Raw genomic sequence first — 25262 nt, forward strand, 5'->3', positions numbered from 1 at the left:
TCTAAAAACAAAAAACAAACAAAAAAATAATAAGAGAAAAAAAACAACTAAATGAACATCTTCCAAGAGTGGTGATTCCATAATTTTCGCCAGGGGGTTGTAATATAAAACGGACACTGGCAGCTGCGGAAAATATGTAAACTCTGCACATACCCAAATTCTTATTTTTTTCTACAGTCCTTAGTGCTGTTTGCTGCAGTCTGTTCCTGTCCTGTTTTGTGGATGCTCTGAACCACTCTTTGTGGAGAGTAGACAGGACAGGTCGGATTCAATGACAGTAGAACTGGGTCAGAAAGTACACCCTCTTCTCAGCCTTGTAAAGGACAGTAGAGGTGAGTCCAATTTCAGGTCCCTAGACATTCTTGTCCCGGGAACTTGAAGGTCTCCACAGTTGACACTGGACTGTGAGGGGGACATTTCTGAAGCCCACTATCATCACCATTACCATCTTGAGTGGGAGACTCCAACATCAATGCACCCACTAGAGCTGGATCACGTAGATCATGCCAAAATGTGACAGACTGACTTTAGGCCATTTACCACATGCAGAAGTGACTTGAGCTTAGAAGTAAGATCAAATTGAAACCCCTCATGGAATGGGACAAATTTGTTTGAATCCTTTTATTGTATGGACAATTTCAATCAATACAAGTGAAGGACAGACTAGTAAGGCTTGGCATAAATGGTCTGCTCTGCCAGATCTATTTGGTTATCTAAACATTTCAGCGGAAATGTTACATTTCTTAGTGGGGAATTTCCACAGGCCAATCAACAACCAAACATAATCATGTGACCAAATCAAATGATAGAACACAAACCAACCATAATGTGATCAAATGATTAATTGGTGGATTGCCTATCCATTGATTGTGATAGGCACATCAATGGCCAGTTTTGTTCCTTGATTATTTGACCTTCTTATCAGGTATTTTGAACTCTATTAAATCTGTATTAAAATATTTATTTACTACACACAATCCTTTCCGCATGTAAATAGTAGGCCTATGTTGTTTCATCACTAGGAATGTCTGACATTCAACAACAGACCAACGCCTTCTATAAGCGGTGTTTGTCTCTTTAAATTGTTATCAGGTATTTTACCCCAAGGACTGCGCAGACGCAGTAAATAGAGGAAGCTCGGTCGGTGACAGATGATGTGGACATGAAAACGGGTGCAAACCTTCGTTAGCGGGTGAGCGACTAACGTTAATGTACAGGTAACGAAGTAACCTAAAGGTACAGAAAATGGGGCTATAAAAGAGCTTTACATTTTTATCAGAATTTAAAGGCGGACGTTACTGTACTGGATATTAACCAAAATCGTCAGCAACAATGATGGCAGAATGTGATCCAAACGAGAACGAGGAGCTAGACAGCGCGGAGGCATCGGAGGCAAAGCCCAACTTTCCTTCGCCCGTGGTTTCGTCGGTATTGTTTGACAGGAGCCGAACTGAATGCACATTGGGGTTGACTTTAAATCCAGGAGGAGCTATTCGGATCTCGGACTCGTGTGAAAGTGTTTTAACTGAGCTTGAGGCAGAAGGCTCTGGCGAAGAAGCACTTTTGTTACCCAGTCCGGCCGGAAATCTATCACCTCGAGGAGGTAAAGACAAACGCTCGAGACGGAACAGGAACAGCTCATCTTCGGATAGAGAGAATTTGGCTTCACCAGGTAATGTTAACCTAACCTAACTTAACGGGAGGGGGTGGGGCAGACACACAGCCTACCCATGAAATTATCTTAATGGCCAGCTGATTGATTCATTTGCCAATGAGCACCAGGTGTCTGTCGTGTAGTTACGCCGTTAGCATAACGTTAACTGACGGGTGGACTCGTTGGTCGTCTTCCTCATGAACATTTGGTCTTCTTTGTGATGTAACTGCATCAGGAAATAGTGGAAAACATTCGTATGTTTTGCAGTCCTATGACAGCTGTTAGTATATGTCTAAAAGACGTAATTTGGCTCAATGTTAAAGACAATGTTAATGGGCTATGTTAAAGAGACAGCCTTCAGAATGATATGAGAACAGCCTGCTACCATGTAACATTAGAGCCAACTCTAGCTAGAGCTGCGGTCGTTTCCATGGAAACCCAACATGGTCTGACTTTATCATTATATGCTTGGCATTTAACTGTATGGTAGACCACTAGTGCAATGCACCTGATGGTCTAATCATTTACTTTATCACACACACACACACACACACACACACACACACACACACACACACACACACACACACACACACACACACACACACACACACACACACATGCATGCACACAAACAAACAGCCTCTGAGCACTGCGATGGGATACATAGCCTACTGGGTGTCCGTTTGAAAATACAATTCACCATCTCAAAATCAGGCCACTTTTATATGGCAACATATGAAGAGTAGTGATCAGTGATCAGGTAAGAATATTCATCAGAGCTTGATCAGATTTACCCCCTTCCTCACCTGCCAAGCAGACCGCACCCAAAGGCACCGTGGCAGCATCCAGTTTCAACCCCCTTTATCTCAAATCTGCATGTAGGCTCCATGCTCCTGTTGGTGTCCTGTGATGGACCATATGCTTTTCGATTCAGGCCAATTGTGGATCCTTGATGCAGCTGCTGTAGGCCTAGTGCTCCCTATATATTTAGCATTAGATGGGCAGCCTGTTTAAGCACGCTGTTGAATATCAACTCAAATACATAATAAGGTTTAGAGCAGCATGATGTGAGGGAAACCTCTATTTGTGATTAGATAATTGCTTTGGTTCATTTTGCGATTGCGATGAGTAGCCCTAGGTTCCATGAAGAGTTCTAGGTTTCATGAAGCCTTCGATACGCATGAAAGAACTGTGCTAAGCAGCCAAATACTCTGACAGATGGGTACAGTCTCTTCACTTTGGGACCCATCAAATCTGTGTCCAGATACAAGCATATAAGAGTGTGGAAAGATGTATGCATATGTTGACTCAAATTTGCCAGCAAAAAGCTTAGGGAATGTCTTAAATCTTGATAAGATCTACTATCTATCTATTATAGGCTAGGTCAAATTAATGCATGACACAGTTGGTAGATAATAGATTGCTTAGATTTAGGAGGTTCCATTTTCTTGTTTTTAATTGTGGCAATTTGTAAATTACTGCTAGCATTTTTGTGTTGCCAGCATTTGTCACACATTGTCATCCCCACTCCCAGCTAACTTGTCCAGTTTTGAAATGTTTTTGCTTGCCATTAAATCTTTTCTTACATTTTTGCTGGGTCGGAAAGCAAATGGGAATGATCGGCATGCTTAACTGTCTTTGACAGATCGCTAAACCATGTCAACAAAAATGTGAAGTTGATGGCAAAGCTATTCACTTAAATATATGCCTAAATGTGTTTACATCCTGCAGTGTAGTTTTAAGGCAAATCTAAGCTTAACTGTGAGCTGTCACACAAGGAGGATGACCTAAATGCAGAAATCATATGGTTTTTGGTTGTGTAAACACATTCATTTATTGATGTTTGAAAACCACTTTTTGTCCCATTTTTTTACAATTAGAAATATTTGTTTTCTTTTACTATTGACATGTAGCAATATCAGTCTTGTCTAGAGTATTCATCCTAAACACATCAGTCTCCTCTGGCTAGGTTGTCAGTGCACAATTTGTTTGGAATTTCAATGTTGATGTTGAGCTAAGAATATATGCCACACCTTCCTATTAATCTTGCTTCACCCAACCCACACGTATCATTCTCTGGCATGAATGGTTGTAAAGGGCAATTATTATATTATGTAATTATATTTATGCTTCCAGTCAGAGCTCTGATGGGAATACTTTGTTGAATTCCACTGCTTGGGCCTATCTTATGTTGACGATTCTTTTACGTCCTGTAAAGGGAATGTGTCACTGGGAATTTATGCAGCACCAGCAATGCAAATGGCTGAATTCCACTGATTTTGCCTTTTATGAGTAATAGAATGATTATATAGCCTATGTTTATGTATTTTTATCCTCTTATCATGATAATGGAGAAAGCCTGCATGAAGAAACTGTGGTTCAGCCTAGTCAGTTGTATGCTGAGGATTAGAAAGGGAGTGTGGCCTTGGCCTGAATAAGCCCACTAATGAATATTTAATGCCCATTTGAGCAGCTCTCTGTTTGAGTAATGGACTTAATGCAGCTCAATGGGGGCCGGGACCAGACCGGTCAGTTGAACTGTCCGAGAGGACGGGGGAGGGAGGGAGCTCAAGTGGATAAGATTATCATGGCTTGTTTACCGTATATGTATTTTCTTTTTGCATGTAAAAACTTTACGTGTTTGTTAGTGGTCACACAAGTTGAGTCTAAGTGGCTGCCTACTCCGGCACGTACATACACACGCACACACGCACACACATACTTCCTTGGTGGAAAAAGATACAGCCCTGACTAGGCTAATAGTAATATCCCATACTGGTGACACTGCATATGCACCAGAACCTCTCCAGTGTTGTGTATTGAGATGAACACTGTGGTGAATAAATCTCTTTGTGCAACATGACCCTTGGAGGAACCTTTGTTATTGACACGTGTAAACATGGAGGGCGTAGACTCTGACTGCGTTGTATTGACCATGCATCAGCGGTGTGATTCATTGCTTGCCACAAAGTTTGTTCCCAATGCAAGCAGTTATGTCACACAGCAGCTAGTCTCCGGTCAGAATGGGGTGTTCTTGAGCAACCTGTGGAGGAAATAAAGAAATGAATTGTATCTATAATTCATCACAAATCGAGGGAACATCCACCTGACATAGCTGCATTGTGTATTGTTTGGTTAATTAATGTGTCTAATGAAAGGTCCATCCATTGAAGCTATAGCCTAGCTTCTGAGGACTTCATAGTCATACAGTCCAGTTATGTGTCTTGCATAGGCACACTACAGTAGATATTATTCATTGAAGGCATGGACCAATGCAGAGGTTGTTAAATAGGCCACATAAATAGAACATAAGCCAATGTCTCTTATCTAAAATGGGGCAGGCAGTGCAAATAGGCCTAGTACATCTGCCAGCCAGAAACATTTGATACTAAGGGAAGCACTTGTTTGAATGTGTTTAGTTTGCTTGAATATCTGGTTTAGTTTGGTCAGCATTTCAGAATATGATTCTGCAATGGTGTTTATGATCAGTGAGCGTGTTTCCATGCACACTAAAAAGAAAAAAACGATTACTGGCAATGATCGGGTAACTGGAATAATCCGTTTAAGGTATGTGTCTCGAGGAAATCAGAATGACAGAAACCAAGGTGTGTTAAATGGATTTTTCATAAACCGGTAACGACAGCAAAGCGTCAATGAATATCGATGTATTCCATTTACATGAGCACACTTGAATTACCAGATAACTAGAAAACCCCACATCAGTTTTTTAGTGTGCATGGAAACGCACTCATTCTTCAGTGGAATTCTATTGGTCTGCTTTCTTTAGGTGAGTTGGGCATTATCTCTTGTCAGCTGCTGAAGATGACTAATCAAGAGCCATTAGCATATGCTCCACTTCTAAACAGAAACGGTCTGAACTCTGCATGGGCTGGGCTGTTACTTAACACCTGGTGAACATCTCACTTTCCCATGCTTCCAATTAGCTCTGTCTGTCAGTCTGCCTCTGTCTCTCTTGCTCCTCTTCTTTGCTGTCACCCTTTTTTATTATCATTATTTTTTCCCTCTGTACACCCACACCTACATTTTTCTGTACCTGCATCCAAAGTGTCTTGCTCTGTTTCCTCCTCAACTCTTGCCTGTTTCCTGAGGGCATGTTCCTCCGTTCTCTAATTGGACGCATGCCGACCTCCCGGCAGGTCAGCTGACTGAGCAGGAAAAGAAAAATACAACTGCTCTAGGTCTAGTTGAATTCTATCGTCTGATCTAATTTTCACTCACAGCCATTTTGATCACATGAGGTGTGTGTGTGTGTGTGTGTGTGTGTGTGTGTGTGTGTGTGGTGTGGTGTATCTCTGAGAACTGTGTTTGAGAATGTAAGCACTACACAGTATGAAGGTAACCCTTCAAAGTTGGTCCTGTAAATAATAGACCCCGACGTGCATCCTCCTCACTATGCGCCAACCCCCCTATGCCAACTGTTGGGTCATTATTAACAGTTCCAATCTTCTGTCCACTGGTAGGCAACAGCAGCGGAGACTTCAACCACTTCCCCGAGGACCCAGCCTTTGCAGAGATTGTCCAGCGTGCGGAGCAGGCCATTGAGAACGGAGTCTTTCCTGAGCGCATTTCCCAGGGTTCCAGTGGGAGTTACTTTGTTAAAGACCCCAAGGGGGTGAGGATTCTTCTCTAATCCACTTTTCACACCAGCCATGTCTATGAATTCTTCGAAATTAGCCTGTGTGTGTGTGTGTGTGTGTGTGTGTGTGTGTGTGTGTGTGTGTGTGTGTGTGTGTGTGTGTGTGTGTGTGTGTGTGTGTGTGTGTGTGTGTGTGTGTGTGTGTGTGTGTGTGTGTGTGTGTGTGTGTGTGTGTGTGTGTGTGTGTGTGTGTGTGTGTGTGTGTGTGTGTGTGTGTGTGTGTGTGTGTGTGTGTTGGAGATTTTCAAAGGGTGTGTTGTAGCTGTTGGGGGGCCTTTGTACATCAACACTGCCAGTCGGTATGTTCTTGTGTGAGTCGTTTGCATTTGCCATGCACCCAGTGTTGTCCAGAGAGCAACACGTAGGTAGCTGATCCCCTTGCCTGCCTCCTGTGATCACTGATTATGTTCTGCTCCTACGTGCTTCTGCATTTGGTAAGGGCTTAGTCTCTCTAATAGCTTCCTGCAGTGATGGATCCACAGCAGTGCCAGGAACGCTCTCCCGGAGATAATGGGAATTGTTGGAATGAAACACTGAGCTGCACAATACATGTCCGACCGCACAGACGCAGCTTGCATGGGCAACACGGCTACAGCTTCTATTCAGTTCTGTGAAGCTTGACTTAGGCTTTAGGGTAGTGTGCAGTGGAGCTACAGAGCAACACACATCAACTCTTGAGTGAATAATGTTTTCTCAGAGGAGCACTTTTGGAGCTGACGCTGAATCTAATAGACGTCATGTGCTTCTAGTCATGTTGCATGCAGCAGCTCTGTGAACTTGGTGAGCTCAGTGTTTATTTGTAAACGTGTGAAATGATATGGAAGTGATAAGATTATGGTAAACTGGTATGATGATAATGTTATTGATGGTCTCATCACCATTACAGTAAGTAGTAAATGACTAACCACAAAACTATTCTCACACGGACAATAAACTGCCTTTTCTCTAGTATTAAAAGAAAGTGAGTTTGCAGCAATATTGTTCTTGTGATCTTGAGAATATGAGTACTTTGCCTGTGTCACTCTGTACGTATCTGATACTTTATTTAAATTTTTTTCTGTATAACTTTGCACCACAGAAAATTGTTGGCGTATTCAAACCAAAGTCAGAAGAGCCTTACGGACACCTGAACCCCAAATGGACCAAATATTTCCACAAGGTGTGCTGTCCTTGCTGCTTTGGCCGAGGCTGCCTCATCCCCAATCAGGGCTACCTCTCGGAGGCTGCGGCCTCTCTTGTTGACCAAAAACTCGGTCTGGAGGTGGTCCCCAAAACCAAGGTAGGTTGTTATTCACAGAAGGTGCTAGATTACTTCAAAGAGTTTTAGTACATGGTAACAGTTACTGGTAGTCATTTCTGTTCCAGTTGTTTCTTTTTCTTGTTTTTTTTTTTTTTTCTCAGTTGTTGCTTTTTTTTTTTTTGTCCAGGTGGTTAATCTGGTCAGTGAGACCTTTCACTATAATGCCATTGACCGGGCCAAATCGAGAGGCAAGAAGTACGCACTTGAGAAAGTTCCCAAAGTAGGTCGTCGATTTCACCGCATCGGCCTACCTCCAAAGGTAACACATCTGCATAAGACCCAGATTTCATCATCCTCTAGTCAGAACTCCAAACCATGCCGTCACTGTGCCACGTCTCACCCTTATCTGTGCTCAGTGCCCTTTGATACCAAACATGGCCAACATGATGAAACCATTGGTAATTTTGTGTACCTCTGTTACATAAGATGCTGAAGGCCAACAACTTATTATGTTGTAAAGAGGTTTATTCTCAGTTCATCAGACACAGCATAGACTGCATCACTATAGAACATAACATTGTGGACATTCTCCTTGCTTCATATACTGTACAAATGGAAAATATTTGTTTTTCAAAAGTGTATATTGCATAAAAGGGTTAAAAGAAGCTGACTTTTGTAACCACGGCTAAAATGGAATGTAAATACTGTGCCGTTCGCCCCATTACTGCTAGATAAACATCTGCTAACAAAAGACTGAGAGAGGTGGTGTTTTATTAATGCTGTAGTCATTTGCCAACAAACGTGGGCAGAGATGATGGCTTTGTGTACCCTGGCTTTGTGCTTAATGATGCTGAATTGACGTGTCTCTGCTGGCTCTGCTCTGCTCCGCTCTACAGGTGGGCTCCTTCCAGCTCTTTGTGGAGGGCTACCATGAAGCAGACTACTGGCTGAGGAAGTTTGAAGCAGAGCCTCTCCCCGAGAACATGAGGAAACAGCTCCAGTCCCAGTTCGAGAGGCTGGTGGTGTTGGATTATGTCATTCGAAATACAGGTTTGTAAGCGGACTTTGCTTGTGTTTAATGTTACATGTCTCCCTCTGATCAGCAAAACCCACTAAATTGATGTTGTGTGGACTAAAGAATGTTCTTGGCCAGATTAGACACGCTATTAGTCTTTTGTAGCAATCCTTTGTTCTCCAAGCATGTGTGAAGTGTATTTCAGAATTTCTCCCTTTTTAAAACGAAGAACAATGACGTAGATTGAATTGTTGCCACCTTGTCATAGTCTTTCTTCTTAAGAAATGGCAGCTCATTGTGTTCTCCTCCTGTGTAATTCCTGTAGACCGAGGCAACGATAACTGGTTGATCAAGTATGAGAAGCCCGGAGATGGAGAGGCCTCTGAAAAGGTGAGCTGCAAGGCATGACATTTTGTTGTTGTGGTTTTTGTTGTTGTGGTTTTTGTTGTTGTTGTTGTTGTTGTTGTTGTTGTTGTTGTTGTTGAGCATGTTAATGTACATGATCATGACAGACGAGGTTAAGTGTGATGTTCAAAATGTCACAGATGTTTGTTGATATTTTAACATTTTAACATGACTCCACTCCATCTCCTCAAGGACTCCGAATGGGCCTCAACAAAAGACTCGGCCATCAAGATAGCCGCTATAGACAATGGGCTGGCTTTCCCTTTCAAACACCCAGATGAATGGAGAGCTTGTGAGTGTTTCCAGTGGACATGTTTTTGCACCATGCCTGTAGCACATACCAGTGCCACTGTGCCACCGCGGTGTGGCCTTTTGTCAGCTCTGTGTTGCATTCCTCTGGTAGTAGGGCTCTGCTCTCTCTAAAGCTTTACCAATCTCAGCCAATGAGCATGTTTACATGTACGTACACTTAAAAATATATATTATTGGCAATGATCAGGTAACTGGAATAATCAGTTTAAAGTGTATGCATGTCTCGGAGAAATCAGAATATTGACAGAAGCCTAGGTGTGGTAAACAGATTTTTCATAAACTGATAAGATAACGTCAGTAAACCGATAATGAATATCAGTTTATTCCGTTTACGTGAGCACTTGAATGACCAGATCACTACAAAAACCCGATATTAATCAGTTATTTAGTGTGCCTGGAAACACACTCAGTAACCATAGCCATAGCCATAGCCATAGCCAATAAAGGTGAACTTGGTAGCGCCCTCATGTGCTTTCATTCTTTTATGACCACCTTGTTGTAGAAAGTGATTCACTGTTTCGAATCACATTGCAAAAAGACATTCTCAGCTGTTGAGGTGAACCTGCGTAACTCACTGCCGTGTGTGTGTGTGTGTGTGTGTGTGTGTGTGTCTTTGTGTAATCAGACCCCTTCCACTGGGCATGGTTGCCCCAGGCTAAAGTGCCCTTTTCACAGGAGACCAGAGACTCTGTGCTCCCACGCATCTCGGACATGAATTTTGTGCAGGATCTCTGTGAGGACCTGTACGAAATGTTCAAGGTAGGAGCACAAAATTGTCTCTGTCTGTCTATCGTCTGTCTGTCTGTCTGTCTGTCTGTCTGTCCAGTTTTCTTTCATTAATTAATTTAATTATTTTTCTCTCTTATTTTAGACAGACAAAGGCTTTGACAAAACCATGTTTGAAAAGCAGATGTCTGTCATGAGAGGACAGGTAAGTCCCCTAGTCTGTATTTTATGATAACTTCATCAGATTTTTACAATAACTTCATGTGAGGGTGTGCACCACTACAACCCTTTCACCCCTTACCTCTCTCCTCCCTCCTCTGCTCTTGCCCCTCCTCTTCTCTCATCCCTCCTCTCCTCTTGCCCCTTCTCTCCTCCCTCCTCTCCTCCCTCCTCTCCTCTTACCTCTTCTCTCCTCCCTCCTCTCCTCTTGCCCCTTCTCTCCTCCCTCCTCCTCTAACCCCTTCTCTCCTCTCCTCTTGCCCCTTCTCTCCTCTCCACATGCCCCTTCTCTCCTCTCCACATACCCCTTCTCTCCTCTCCACACACCCCTTCTCTCCTCTCTCCACTCCTCTTGCCCCTTCTCTCCTCTCTTCTCTCCTCTTGCCCCTTCTCTCCTCTCTTCTCTCCTCTTGCCCCTTCTCTCCTCTCCTCTTACCCCTTCTCTCCTCCCTCCTCTCCTCTCCTCTCCCCTCCTCTCCTCTCCCCCTCCTGCTGCAGATCCTGAACCTGGCGCAGGCCCTGAAGGACGGGAAGAGCCCCATCCAGCTGGTGCAGATGCCGCGGGTGGTGGTGGAGAGGAGCCGCGGGGGCGGGCAGGGCCGCGTGGTGCAGCTGGGTAACGCCTTCACCCAGACCTTCCACTGCAAGAGGCCCTTCTTCTCCTCCTGGTAGATGCCTGGGCGCTGGGGCCCCGAGCTGGAGGGTGGAGTTGAGAACGAGGAAGGACCTTTTCTTGAGCACAGCGTGCAAGAATTGCTGAGCACCTTCATTGGCCTGCATAGCACTGTTATTATTGTTGCCTAAGCAATCATCAATGTGTTGCCTAAGTATGCATTAGGGGATTTTCAATATGCGATTACGTTAGCAGGTCCATTCAGGGTGCGGCTCTGGTGAGGATGGTAATGTGGGCTCTATGGAGGTCCTTTCACAACCTTGCAGCAGAATAGTTCAAAGAAGGCATTATCCAGAGATGTCATGTGAAGCACACGTGGTGAAGTCTTGGGTAGGAGTTTGAATAAGCAGAAGCTGTTTGGGGGGTGGACTTGAGAGGAAAATAATGTGACAATTTTGAGTGATTGTCCATACTTTTTTTTTTCACTTTACTTTGAGATATCTGGGCAGTTTTCTTTTCTGTCTGAGCCTCTCCCAGATTTCTCGTTCAGCATAGTACTGACAGTGCTTAGCGGTGGCCATTTTGAAAGAGGCAAAGGGAATTTTTGTTGTAATTGTTTGTTTCTTGGGAGGGGTGAATGTGGATGCAAGGATGGTCAGGATGTTGGCCTGCCTCATCACAACTGCCAAATTAGTTTAGTTCATAACACAGAAGAAGAATGACTATCGTGGCTAACAGAAACTTGAAGTTAAAAAAAAAGAGAAAGAAATGTGTATGAATGTAACTGCAAGTTTACACTTTTGACTTAGGCCTACAAACATTTCAGTACAAAGACACGCTGCAGATTCTGGGGTGTTTTTTCATACCTTGAATGTATTTGTCAATGGACACATTTGGATACAGTTGACAGATTAAACAAACACATGGGGTACTTGTGCCTCCTACTGTAAAGACAACAGCTTATCCAAGATCAGAGTTGACTGATTCTCAGTGGTTTCACATTTCTACCAACGTATGCATCTTGGACTTTTTATTCCTATTCAATGATTGTAAAATTAAGATTGTATATTAGTGTCTTGAAATCAAATAAAATTGCCGATTTGAAGAATTTGTCTGTTCATTAACACAAATGCATGTGTTCTATGCTGTGGTTTGGTTTAAAAATATATGTGATTGGTTGTCTTTTATGCACATTCCAGTCCATTTTTGTCCACTTCCACCCACTTAAAGTGGCTGTCAAATGGGTGTACTGTCTCAAAACACGTACTATTATTGACAATTCACAATAACTATCACATTACTGACAGACAGTGCTGCCAGTGTTGGTGCGTTCCTGCAGTTAATGGAAATGTTCACCCGTCAGCCTTAGGCCCACCGGTTGGTTTGCCACAATCTTAATGATTAACTTGAAATACTAATACTGGCCGGCCACGATTAGTTATTTCTGGCATGAGCGCAGCTAGACCTGTGTATTCTGTTCGGAATGTATCCCTGTGTGACAAGCCATATGGTCCATCATATGGACTTGGTACCATTGAGTAATTTGAAAAAGACCAAATAAAGAATGATTTTCACTACTAGCTCGCACTAACTTTAAAAATAACAATGTTATTCTTGAGATACATTTAGAACATGATGCCTTATTTTGATACTTTCTGTTTGTCACTGTTATTTTTATGAAGAAATGTGCAAAAAGGGAAGCTTGGTAAGCCAATTTCCTTCACAAAGTGAATAGTCAGGTCACTCAAGTTTGGGAAACCTTTCCAACCCAATGCTTGGTGAAGGGTGACATATAGCCATACTTTGATATCATTGGTCCAGCCCAACCAATTACATTGACCAGGGATTCTTAACATTGCTTCCTACTTTGGCTTTCCTAGGCTACTGACAATAAACAGCATTAGCCATCAGGAAACAATTTGTGTTGCCACTGTAGTTTACCACAGCCAATTTCAATTTCGAAACTATAGCGTCATCCCCTCTCCTCGCTGATTGGGCAGGTAATCTACTGACCAATGGAAACATTAGTAAACGATGGTGTTCCAGACTAGCATCTCTCTGAAAGGAGACCTAGGTTGGCATGACCAGGCTACAAAAGGGGTACATATTTAACTGGAAAAATGGCATAATAAGGCATATGACGCCACCTCAGAAAAGAGTGTGCAGCATCTCATGTAGCTATTAAGGTCAACCAAGGTGCTTCAACCCCTAGTGATATGGAGTTCCAGAAGGCAAATCATTCACAGATACAGTGTCATATTTTATCATAACTGATTATAATGAACTAATCATAATTAATGGCACTGTAGCATTTATTGTAATAAATCGCACAATGATCATATTATGCCATCAGAGATTGAAGAAACGTGTTATTTTCAAATACTGATTTCACAACAATGGTAGGCTACAGCCTATTTAATGTTCTCAAATGTTTTGATTTTTGGACAGGACAGAAATGCCTCTCACCCATGTCCAATCCCAATCACTTTTATCTGACAGGTTGTGAAGAAAACTTGAAGAAATGAACACTGCACAGAGGGCTTCAAATGAGGAAGGAGATACAGTCCTCACTCAGTCCCCAGAATTGGGCTACTCGAGTATTCTCTGAAACCCCTGAGCTGTAGACATGGGACACAACTCCCAACTCCCATAATGAGACTCAGTCTGGGACAAAAGACTCGTCTGTTTGCTATGTGTAGCCTATACTCATCAAATTGCGGCTTTGTAGGCTACATATGAAAAAAAGAATAGCCTTACAAAGAAGGTTGTGTAGCTTCACATTGACCTGTAACGACGATGTTACTGTAACTAGACCTACACCAAATGTGACAGTAGCACGATTACTGTAGCCAGCCTGTGCGCCACTAGGTGGAGCGTGAGGACCGTTTCGTGAGGAGAGAGAGAGAGAGAGAGAGAGAGAGAGAGAGAGAGAGGCTTTGGACCGGTGAGTGAGATTTAAGGCGGACCCAGCTAACATCACTGAGGTTAGTTGGGACAGAGCACGTCTACAATTAGGTTATTAGGCTACGGACGTGCTTTCAATTTGTTTGTTTTTTATCAGAACAAGTCTAAAGAAAAACTAAACTAAACTAAAGACAGTTTTTATTCAGGACAGTATTATTTTAAAAATGTTGTAACTTTGCTGCTCAGTTGGCCAGAAGTCTTTTTTTCCAAGTTTACATCGAATTGAGAGGCTCACTATTATTAGTTGACCCCTGTCAGTTGCGCATAGGATGCAGGTGTTCCTCTTTGCCACTGCTGTGATTTTCGCGCATGACCTGGCCAGTGCCGAACCGAAAGCCAAGTGCTCATCCCGGTGCGATGTGAGCAAGTGTCCGAGCCCGAGTTGCCCCAGTGGCTATGTGCCTGATCGGTGCAACTGTTGCTTGGTATGCACCCTGGGTGAGGGGGACTTTTGCGGCCGGAGAGACAACTTGCCATGTGGAGATGGTCTCGAATGTAAATATCCTGCCGGCAAGCGGCTCTCCAAGGGCATTTGTCAATGCAAAACTGGGCATAAGGTATGTGGCAGCGATGGAAAGACCTATGTGAATGTGTGTAAGATGAAGGCGGCCAGCCGTAAAGCTCTGCAGCGTGGAAAGACCGCTATAATACCAGCACATAAAGGACCTTGTACACCTCCCAGCAAAGGTAAGTTAAAGAGCTGTGCGTATTGTGTTCTGCTAAATTTGGAATTAGTCTACTCTGTCTACCAGTTACAAACTTACTTCGATTTAGTAGCATATTCCAATTGTAGGCTATCTTACCAGTTATCAGTTTACACTTACAGCATGCAGGTTACATGCAGAGCTATTTGTTGTGTGAAAATACCTTTGTGATCTAACTGGGGGAAATATGGAGCAGATTTGGAGCTCTAAGAATGTAGTGCACTGGGATTTGGTTAGTTAGTTAGTCTACAGTACACTCATTCCTGATTAGGCCATTCTCCCATTTCATTGAATAATATAAACTCCCTCACTCCACGAACTAGGCCAGGAGTGGAGGGACCAGGTGTGTCATTGCACGCTACATTGAACAGAAATAGAGAGTACAAATCACAAGCCTGTCATGCCTTGGGTGTATGACAAAGAGATAAAACCTTAATATCACTTAATCAACATTAAGTGCTCAGTATCACAAGAGGAAATTCCCAGAACTCTCCTGATACAGTAGGGAAAGACTAGAAGAGAGGAAACACTTCCCATTTATTTGTGTGGTGTGATCCCAGTAGTGCAGTCTTTGAAGTCAGTCAAAACCTTCTGGCCATGGCCTGGGTCTGACTAGGTCTCTGTGGGTGTGCACGATGTGCATTTCCTCTCGAGTTAAAAGCTGTCTATAATCTCCAGACATCTGTTTCAGCGAAATGTGCCACAGTCATGCCTGCTTAACATCAGATGGCTGGACGTGATATCAGTTCAAATGTACCACAGTCATGCCTGCTTACAGTAACATCAGATGGCTGTATCCGATATCAGTTCAAATTGAGTTGAGATCAGGGGCGTTGGGCTTCACCAGTTAAACGGTGTGTGGGTGTACCCACTGAACATTCACTGTGGCTGAAGTGTGAGTGCAGACAGTGGGGTGAAGCTAGACTCCCTCTAGATTTAGTGTATCAGGCCAAATGAAATGGCCTAGGGCGGTGTATCTCATAAGTTGTATCTCATAAGATCACAATTTAATTAGTTAATACTACAGCAATTTCCTGTGTATTAGCCACATTGAGTATAAGCCACAGGACAGTGTTTTATGCAAGTTAAAAGAAACAAAAGCATATTAATACTATATTAACTGCCCTGCATATTAACCTCAATGCTGAAGAAATTTTGCACGATGTATAAGCCGTGGCTAATAGTTTAATAGGCTAATATGAAAATCATGGTACTAACTATACTTCATAATTGTCATCCATTTGGCATTGAAGTCATGCATCCTGTTTTAAGAAATCTATACGTGAAAGCTCTATCACTTTACCATCACAGTCATGAGTAACTGCAGTGATCTATACTATGTGCATGCTCTTAACTTACTTGAGTTTGGAGAAACAATAAAAGTTACAAGTTCTGGCCCCATTTGTATCAGATGTCTTCACTTCACCATTAAATATAAATAATGCATTTTTGAAAACACTTGTGGGGATATTTATACAGATAGTCACAACATATAAACTCTGTTTTTCTCTACATGGTGTTTAATGCATCCAACATGCAGAGGACTCTTGTAACGACTGAACTTCTTGTGACATTAGTATTAACATCTGCAATTCTTTCTGCCAGTATAGGTCCTGCACACCCCAACAGTCCGAGATACAAGTTCAACTTCATAGCAGACGTGGTCGAGAAGATCGCTCCGGCGGTAGTGCACGTGGAACTCTTCCTGAGGTGCTGAGCATTTTACTGGATGTGTCAACAGAAAGGAATTTGTTGAATGAGTACATGTATATTCTTCATATATGCTGTATACTGAACCCCTCTTCCCTTTTCTATTTTGTCCTGAAGACACCCACTGTTTGGCCGCCATGTGCCGCTGTCCAGCGGGTCCGGCTTCATCATGACCGAGTCCGGTCTGATCGTGACCAACGCACACGTGGTGACCAGTGCAGCCGCGGCAGCAGGCCAGCAGCACTTACGGGTCCAGCTGCACGACGGGGGCATCTACGAGGCCACCATAAGAGACCTGGACACAAAGTCCGACATCGCGACGATTAAAGTTGACCCAGTGGTAAGGTCCTTGCGCACAGAGGTGTTTGTCAACTGGAGAAACCACATGTGGCTGTGCCCATGTCAGCACAGTAGGAAACCAGATTTGTCATAAAGATAGAAGCAGCCATTTGTGGTAGCTCATGCAGATCAGCAGTTTGTTGTAGCTCATGTAGACCAAGGCTATCAAAGGTCAAATAAGGTGAAATCAAGAAGTTAGTACAGTTTACAGTTCTGTCACAGGTTGTATTCCAGTGCTTTAATTCTAGTGATCAAGGCTGGTCCTAAACTGCAGAGAAATTTAACAGGGACTACACACATGTTTGCAATATAGTCGTAACTCTAAGCTCGTTTTCAGCAGCATAGGCTATTGCCTTATTTGGTAGGCAGCTCTCTGGGCAGAGCCTCCACAGCCTCTGTACTGTATGTGGCCCTTTTTAATAACATAAGATGATACTCTGTGTAGTTGATCTGTGTATGTACTGTGTACATATCTACGTAGCCCACTGCTTCCATTGTACAGGGGTGAAGAAACTCTCTCTAGGTTTGTTTAGATCCCCCTCCTTTTCTGTCTAGACATCTTGGACACTCTCGTAATCATCGCCTGATGTTCACTCCTGTTGTGGCCTGACCTACATTTAGACGTGGGAACCGCCGGGTGTCATGTCAGGAAATGTAGAAACTGGAGCTTTCCCTGAATCTCTAAACATATGGATCTGCTTACCGTGACATGCTCCAGATGCTGATAGGTCTAACACTTGGCTGCTGTGTTGTTTGGATAAACATAGGGACAGATAAGAGTTTCCTCTCATTAATCTACTAGTAAAGACTTGTCATTTGCTGTAGTTTGTACTCTCCTTACGTTCTCGTCTTAGCCCTTTTCAGGATTTGGTTTTTGATTGTTTTTCCTGTCACCCTCTTTTTAGAAAAAGCTGCCTGTGTTGTTACTGGGCCGCTCGACCGACTTGAGACCTGGCGAGTTTGTGGTTGCCATTGGCAGCCCCTTCGCCCTCCAGAACACAGTCACCACGGGCATCGTGAGCTCGGCGCAGCGAGACGGAAAGGAGCTGGGCATCCACGACTCAGACATGGACTACATCCAGACAGATGCCATCATCAATGTGAGCCAAAGCCTGTGCATGGTGCACGATGATGAGGACAGACAAAGCAGAAAAGGCTTTGGGTTCTATAATACAATAAAAAGAGAATATGTTTATGAAATATTTACATTTATGCTTATTCATTTAGCAGATGCTTTTTGTCCAAGTGACTTAACACAAATGAGGAGTAACATTCTAGCTACATGCAGAGGAGACTAGATAGCAGTTAACCTTATTACTACAGTATAAGCATATTATTTACTAATGTCAGTGTTGTTTATTGGCTGGATTTCTGTCTATATAAAAATGACAGAAAATGAAAAGCATGTTTTTTCCCCCTCTCTTTTTTTCCCTTTGTGTCTCTAATATCCTGATGGGAGCAGTATGGGAACTCTGGTGGCCCATTGGTCAACCTGGTGAGTAGTTGAAGGTAGCCAGTCAGCATTGTTTATAACATATGAAATGAAGATAACCATTCAGCATTGTTTATGATATGAAACATGTTTGCATGATGCGTATTTTGGTATCACAGGATGGTGAGGTCATCGGGATTAACACGCTGAAAGTGACCGCAGGGATATCCTTTGCCATCCCCTCTGATCGAATCAATCGCTTCCTTAATGAATCTCTAGACAAACATCACAGAGGTACACACACAGTCATAGGACATATGTCTATATGTCACTAGTACTGGAAGAAACAAACTTTGAACGTTGTCATTGTTGATGGAAGAGTCTGTTAAGTTAAGGTTGAAATTGTGTGTCAGGTTACTTTGCTTCAACATACAGTAATCATTGTTATAGATATTGTTGACACAATCAATCGTTCGTTAGCTGTGAAAGATCAGGGGACCTCACATCTACTCGTGCTCTCTCATTTTGAACAGACATGCAGAGGATATTTAGGACTTACTCCCAGAGCCTGCAGCTTCAGCCCGTGGTGTCTGATTCAGGTGAGGGCCGCTGAGCTCCTCTGGTGCATCTCTGTACGATTGATTGATTGATTGATTGATTGATACTATATTAATCCTTTAAAGGAAATTACTTTGTTGAAGTAACATGCATCATCAGAACACAACACAACACACACACACACACACACACACACACACACACACACACACACACACACACACACACACACACACACACACACACACACTGCAACATTGCATGCTGCCAACTGAATGTACACTAACACAGAGTATGGGGGATTTGCGATACTGAAGTGCCTTTCTGAACTCCAGTGAGCACTGTGTGCTTGGCAACAGTTAAAGAGAAATTCTAATTCCTTGGACGTAGAAGTGTAGGGAACGGTGTATTATAAATTGTAATCTTGGCTCCACTTAGCTAAGAGCTGTGAATCACTGGTAGCAGTCCTACACCTCTATATTATCAAAAGGATCTACTCTGGCATGCAACTTACTGTGGTTGGCTCATGCGTTTACTGAGGGATGATTTAGGCATTAGGCAAGACAGCTTATAGTGGCTGTAAAGCACTCAGCTCCTAAGAAGGAATGTACACTACTTTTTATGGAGTGGAAAAAAAAGTGGAAATGAAATGAAATCATTCAAAAGTATTCTTTTGCTCACTTCCTGGTGTTCATTATTTATAAGCTTGGGATCATTTTAATCATTCCTATGGCTTGTACTTTTGGATGCTGTCATAATGGACCATGTCTGTATTATTTCCACAGAGTTGCAAGGCACTAAAAAGAGATACATTGGCATCAGAATGATCACCATCACTGAAAGGTACATTTTGAGCGTTACATTTACCAGCATGTATTCACTAACACAGTTGGGAATGAGAGACTCAACCACTATTTAGGAGAAGTCGGGTCCACATGATATGTCCAATGTTGTCTTGCCTTAGACTGGCAAAGCCTTGATAGCCGTGATAATTTGAATACTGTATGGCACCACAGTGCTTTGTATTTGTTGGAAACTCATCTTAAATATATCTCGCCATCTACATTTCTGTATTCCTCTGCTCTTTTGCACTCTCACTGCAGTGTGTGCAACTGTGAACTAACATGGAGCTTTTTTTGTGGTCGTTGCAGTCTAGCAGAAGAGCTGAGGCAGCAGAATTCCGACTTTCCAGATGTCAGCCGTGGAATCCTGGTGCACGAAGTCTTACCAGACTCACCAGCTCAGAAGTACAGTACATCCTATTTCAGACGGCTCTCTAACACATCCAACACTGTAACGGGGGGGGTGGGCGCAAACATTTGCATTTGACTGTTCCAGCACTGGGTCACGATCTTCAGTTACGGGCAGCTTAAGCGAGACTAAATAGTGACGTGTTTACCTTTTTTACACAGAAGTTCAAACTCTTTGTGTCTGTGTGTGTGCCCTGCGTCTGTCTCTCTTAACAACGTTCCTCAGTGGCGGTATCGAGAGCGGTGACATCATAGTGACGCTGAACGGACGGCCGCTGACCAGCACGGAGGATCTTCAGGAGGCCCTGCTCGGTGACGACCCTCTTCTGCTGGAGGTGCGGCGGGGCAACGACGACCTCCTCTTCAACTTGGAGCCCCATGTCATCATGCAGTAAACGGGCACCCTCTGTCTGCCCTGGCCTGCTGAGCTAGCCCTTACATTCACCATCCATAACATATAGACAAGACTGGTCTCAAATCAGATATTAGATATCTGTGTTTAGGTGTAAGTGTGCTCAAATGGATGACCATCCACAGCGCCGGAACACCATCAGTGGGATTAAATGGCCGGCTCTTTTTTCTCATGATGGTTGAAGGGTTGGATGATGCCATATCTATGTTGATACCACACGCAGATGGACTGTATGGAAATCTGTCTCATAACTGCTGTTCTTGAGCTGATGTGTTTTGTTGTGACGATATCTGGCATTGCCAGATAAACCTAAAGATGTCATTCTGAAGTTGAAAATAAGTTGTAAAATATTTTTGTTGTTGTCATACAGTCATTATGTGCATAAAATAAAATGTAGCTTGTAGTTAACAAACCAGGGCAGGTGTGCCACATCTGAAAAATCATGGTGAACCCTGCAGTGTGATCGCTGCAGTCAGACTTGACCTTGCTGTTGTTTACGTCAAATCAAACAACGCTCTGAAACTGGTACAGTACATATTATACCAAATGCATTTAATACTTATGGTTTAGTACAGCTGAGAGTAGCTGTGAGTTGAATTGCATACACTGACATAGACACATGGATAAGAGTGCTTTGAATGCAGACTTTTTTCTAACATTAAACATTAACATTGCAAATCCATATTCCTTATTCTACACTGCTAAAGATAGTTCATGAATTGCACACAAATAATTTGAAGAGAAAGTCTAGATGAATAAGTGACATTTAATTGGCAGCTATTCCAAAGTATGGTCTCAACAGCAATGTGAAATACATTCAATAAGTCTTTTGAAGGAAAGAAACTGGGATGTAGCCATGTTTGTGGGATGAGTTTCCCCCTATTATCCCTGGTAAGAATGAGGAAGCTGGAAACTGAGTCACCATTCAGGCCATATTGGGTCAGAACGAGAAAGTAACGGAGTCACCATTCAAGCCATTTTGGGTGTAGGAAATGACTGGGTTCATACGACAGTGTGGAGAGCAAAGAAAATAAAAGTGTAGTTCTCTTGTTGTAACAGTCCACTGTATGAATCTCAGGCTTTTCAGACAGTAATTTTTTACAATGCACATAAACACAGCAAGGAGTGAACAGCGGAATTAAACATGATAGAGACAAACAGGGACATTTTCACATTGTAGGCTATTTGTATTCAATAACGTACTGCAAATCTGCATGGTGATGGAGTATATACAGAGAAGCTGAGAGGGGCAACTCTCTGGATACATAAAAAGCAAATATGGACTTTACTCACTTTGTTGACATGAGCATCTCTGACAATGTACTGCTGTTCACATATCATGTTTATGATGCACTCACACACACACTTAAATTGTTAACTAAGACAATGCTCTGAGCAAAGTCACTAAAAATGAAAGGCAGTTTGTGTGTGTGTGTGTGTGTGTGTGTGTGTGTGTGTGTGTGTGTGTGTGTGTGTGTGTGTGTGTGTTGCATGTAGGGGATGAGGCTCAGCGAGTCCCACAGCTGTATCTCATCAGCCAGTGAACACAAACTCAGTGTTTGCATTGCTTCCCTGGGCTCTTCTACTGTGGCTTAGTTTTCTCTCCTGTCAAACACATTCACTCACTCTCACATGCAAACACACACACTCACTCTCACATGTAAACAGACACACTTGCTCTCACAAGCAAACAGACACACTTGGCTCACTCTCTCACCTGCCAACAGACACACACAGATTGGAGAAGACTAATTTCCAATGTGTTTGAGTTTATAATCTCTACATTCTTAATGTAGATTCTCTATTATAAGGTATTTATAAGGGATAATGGACATTATACATTTCCTGTTAGTATGATTTATTGAAATATACTGTAGGTGCTGGTCATATATCATTAACAAGTTGCCACTGAATTTGGGGTTTTCATTAGTTGTCAGTTATAATCATCAAAATTAAAAGCAATAAACACTTGAAATATATCAGTCTGTGTGGAATGAATGTATACATGACAAGTTTCACGTTTTGACTGGAATTGGAATGACTGAAATAAATAAACTTTTTCATGATATTCTAATTACAGACCAGCACCTGTACATTACATCTGAAACTGACGAGGAACAGTTTAGTTCTTGCTTTATTTGACACATTTGGTCCATTTCAAGGTTCTCCTTCAATGCTGATTCCACTTTCAGGGTTTTTGGATTTCTCTTTAAACTTGTTCTTCAGCAAGCCTGTTTTCCCAGTGGCTTTGGCAAGGCCCGTGCAGGTGTCCTCATGCCAAGTACCGCAGGAAGGTGTGACCGGGACAGAGTGGTGGAATCTAACACAAGCCTGAATGTACTGACCCACACAAAAATGCAGTTGGTTTGTCTATACACGCAAGGAATGATGCAACAAAACAGATTTTCCTGTCGAAGAGAGAGAGAGACGGTGGAAAGATGCACGCATGGCTAAGAACATGTCACATTCTGGTGCAGCTCAGACTCAACTCCAGACTTGAGATTGTGAATTTAGTCTGTTTCACTTTCCTTTCAAGGTAGAGCAGGGAAGTCTGTACACTCACAGTGCACTTTCAGTTCGTAGTATGCATTTCATATTGGTAATATAAATATCAGTGAACAACTCCGCATCCCCATGGATCACGGGTGAGGTAGGAAACACATAACTCACACACAGCACATAAAAAGCTAATGCCATTAATCACGTTTCAGCTGTTTAATATTACGGAGACATCATTTTAAAACATGACAGGAGATAATATCACAATGAGTCTGGATAGAGGGAGTTTCATTTCTTTATAGGCCAAATTGAAGCCCAATCTTATGATTGCTTAACTTGCTGCTACAGCTGCATCATTACAATGACTAATTTTGGGCGGCTTTCCTTGAATGTCTTCTTGATATGTAAATATACTGACATATCACGCAAGTTGCAGCTCATAAATTTAATTTTATAAGCTAAACAAACACATAATGGAACTAGGGGAAATTAATTTCTCCTCTGAGATTATTAAGTGTCATCAGTTTTTTTACTCTCTCCAACCCTCTCACAGGCGTCCACCTGGACTCACTGTGAAGCCTGTATCAAACCAGTTTCCATGGCAACTTACACAACCAAAAATACAAAAACACAAGCAACAACCCTCACCTTGCACACACATTCAAGAGTGAAAACGCTCCCGGGACCCAGCCACTGTCAAGCTAAGTCTATCCTTCCCTCTCCTGTCAAGCTAAGTCTCCTTTCCTCTCCTCGATCTTGTCAAGCTAACTCTCTCCCTTCCTCTCCTCGATCTTGTCAAGCTAACTCTCTCCCTTCCTCTCCTCGATCTTGTCAAGCTTACTCTCTCTCCTTTCCTCTCCTTAATCCGGTCAAGCTAACTCTCTCCTTCCCTCATCTCCGTCTGTCTGTTCCCTTGCCTGTCTCTCCTGACCCTCCCATGGTCAGTGGTGGTGTGCCAAAGCCCTACAAGTCCTGTGTCTCTCATGTGGTTATGTCTCCTGCTTGCTGTTTCCAATTTTAAATCGGGTCAGTTTATTTCCTTTGGCTGAACCCAAACAGACGGAGTGTGAGTGATTCTCGACTCCATTTACAGAGCTCCCAGGCTTTTTGTTCCTGTTCTCCACTTGGATGAAAGCACCAGACCAAGCTGCACATCCGCAACGGCTATTAGACCTTTCCCTTAAAAGGTGTGTGTACATATGTGTGTGTGTGTGTGTGTGTGTATATGTGTGTGTGTGTGTGTGTGTGTGTGTGTGTGTGTATCTGTGTGTGTGCGTGCCCGTCTCTCTCTCTCTCTCTCTCTCTCTGTGCGTGTGGTGTGTGTGTGTAACACTGTGCTTGAGTGTGCGTGTCGTATAGTGTGTGGAATGTTTCAGTAACTTGATTTCTCAGAAAGACTCCAGTGTTGTGGAAAAGTTGGCTGACATGGGTGACATGTACACAGACGAGCAGACTGAGTAGTCGCTGGGAGAGAAGAAGAGAGAGGAGAGGTGAAGCGAGAAGAGGAGAGGAAGAGAGAGGAGGGGAGAGGAGAGGAGAGGAGAGGGGAGAGGGGAGAGGAGAGAGGAGAGAGGAGAGGAGGGGAGAAGAGAAGATAGGAGAGGAGGGTTGAGGAGGGTTAAGGGGAGATGAGAGGAGAAGAGAAGAGAGGAGTGGAGAGGAGGGGAGAAGAGGAGAGGAGAGGAGAGGAGGGTTAAGGGGAGATGAGAGGAGAAGAGAAGAGAGGAGTGGAGAGGAGGGGAGAAGAGGAGGGGAGAGGAGAGGAGAGGAGAGGAGAGGAGAGGAGAGGAGGGGAGAGACTCAGACTCTGTGCAGCACACCATTTGGTGTCCCTGTGTCAGCCCCAAACACCACAGTGGCCATGTTGACCAGTGTGGGAGTGTATCAGTAAACTCTTCCCAGAGGGACACAGCCAGCCCTCTACTGTGGGGGTCATGGATGTCACCCAGAGATGTGTTTGGATGGAGAGGACAGATGATCCAATGCCCCAGGCCTTTCCTGGGTTTAGAGGGACACTGACTCACTCAGCTTGTTTGGCTGTGAGAATCTTACGTAGTCTCAGCAACATTTGTTTGATTATATCTATGTGATGGGAAAGCCTCCAACTGATTTTAGTGAGACCCATTATGGAGCAAGTTTATTCCTGGTATATAATATCTATATTCAAATACTGTATATTCCTTGTATATCCCATGCTCACTTTTTCTGCATTGTTTATGTATGTATGTGTGCATGTGTGTGTGCATGCGTGCGTGCGTGTGTGTATGTTTGTGTGTGTGTGTGTGTGTGTGAGAGAGAGAGAGAGAGAGAGAGAGAGAGAGAGAGAGAGAGAGAGAGAGAGAGAGAGAGAGAGAGAGAGAGAGAGAGAGAGAGAGAGAGAGGGGGAGCAAATGTGTGTGTACAGACTGGTGAATGGACATTTCTAGGCACTGTGCAGAATGTGTTGTTGCTGCCAAAGCACATTCACATGAGTTTACACTAGCTTTGTTGATGGGGAGTGCAGCCTGTGTCATTAAGGCCTGATGCATGAACCCTTGTTTATAGTCACCC

General features: G+C 43.2%; 2 protein-coding genes across 3 annotated transcripts; both read left to right on the plus strand.

Annotated features, from left to right (window-relative positions):
* The first annotated feature begins 1137 nt into the window (after nt 1-1137).
* On the plus strand, nt 1138-11952 carry pi4k2b (phosphatidylinositol 4-kinase type 2 beta). The gene is made up of 10 exons (XM_062520501.1): nt 1138-1672; nt 6139-6290; nt 7393-7593; nt 7742-7873; nt 8451-8604; nt 8895-8959; nt 9167-9266; nt 9912-10045; nt 10158-10217; nt 10730-11952. The coding sequence occupies exons 1-10, from the start codon at nt 1333-1335 to the stop codon at nt 10901-10903; spliced, it is 1512 nt and encodes a 503-aa protein (XP_062376485.1). The 5' UTR covers nt 1138-1332; the 3' UTR covers nt 10904-11952.
* Nucleotides 11953-13848: 1896 nt separating this feature from the next.
* htra3a (HtrA serine peptidase 3a) lies at nt 13849-20733 on the plus strand. Of its 2 annotated transcripts, none has more exons than XM_062554598.1 (10): nt 13849-14495; nt 16123-16222; nt 16340-16562; nt 17467-17661; nt 18024-18056; nt 18173-18287; nt 18527-18592; nt 19337-19394; nt 19703-19798; nt 20028-20733. In XM_062554598.1, exons 1-10 carry the CDS (start codon nt 14078-14080, stop codon nt 20194-20196), a joined length of 1473 nt encoding a protein of 490 aa, XP_062410582.1. In that variant the 5' UTR covers nt 13849-14077; the 3' UTR covers nt 20197-20733. The 2 variants fall into 2 exon arrangements, with proteins under 2 accessions (XP_062410582.1, XP_062410591.1); XM_062554607.1 differs by having other exon boundaries at nt 14357-14495; nt 16118-16222.
* The last annotated feature ends 4529 nt before the right edge of the window (nt 20734-25262 follow it).

This window comes from Sardina pilchardus, chromosome 2, assembly GCF_963854185.1.
Source record: "Sardina pilchardus chromosome 2, fSarPil1.1, whole genome shotgun sequence".
NCBI lineage: Eukaryota > Metazoa > Chordata > Actinopteri > Clupeiformes > Clupeidae > Sardina > Sardina pilchardus.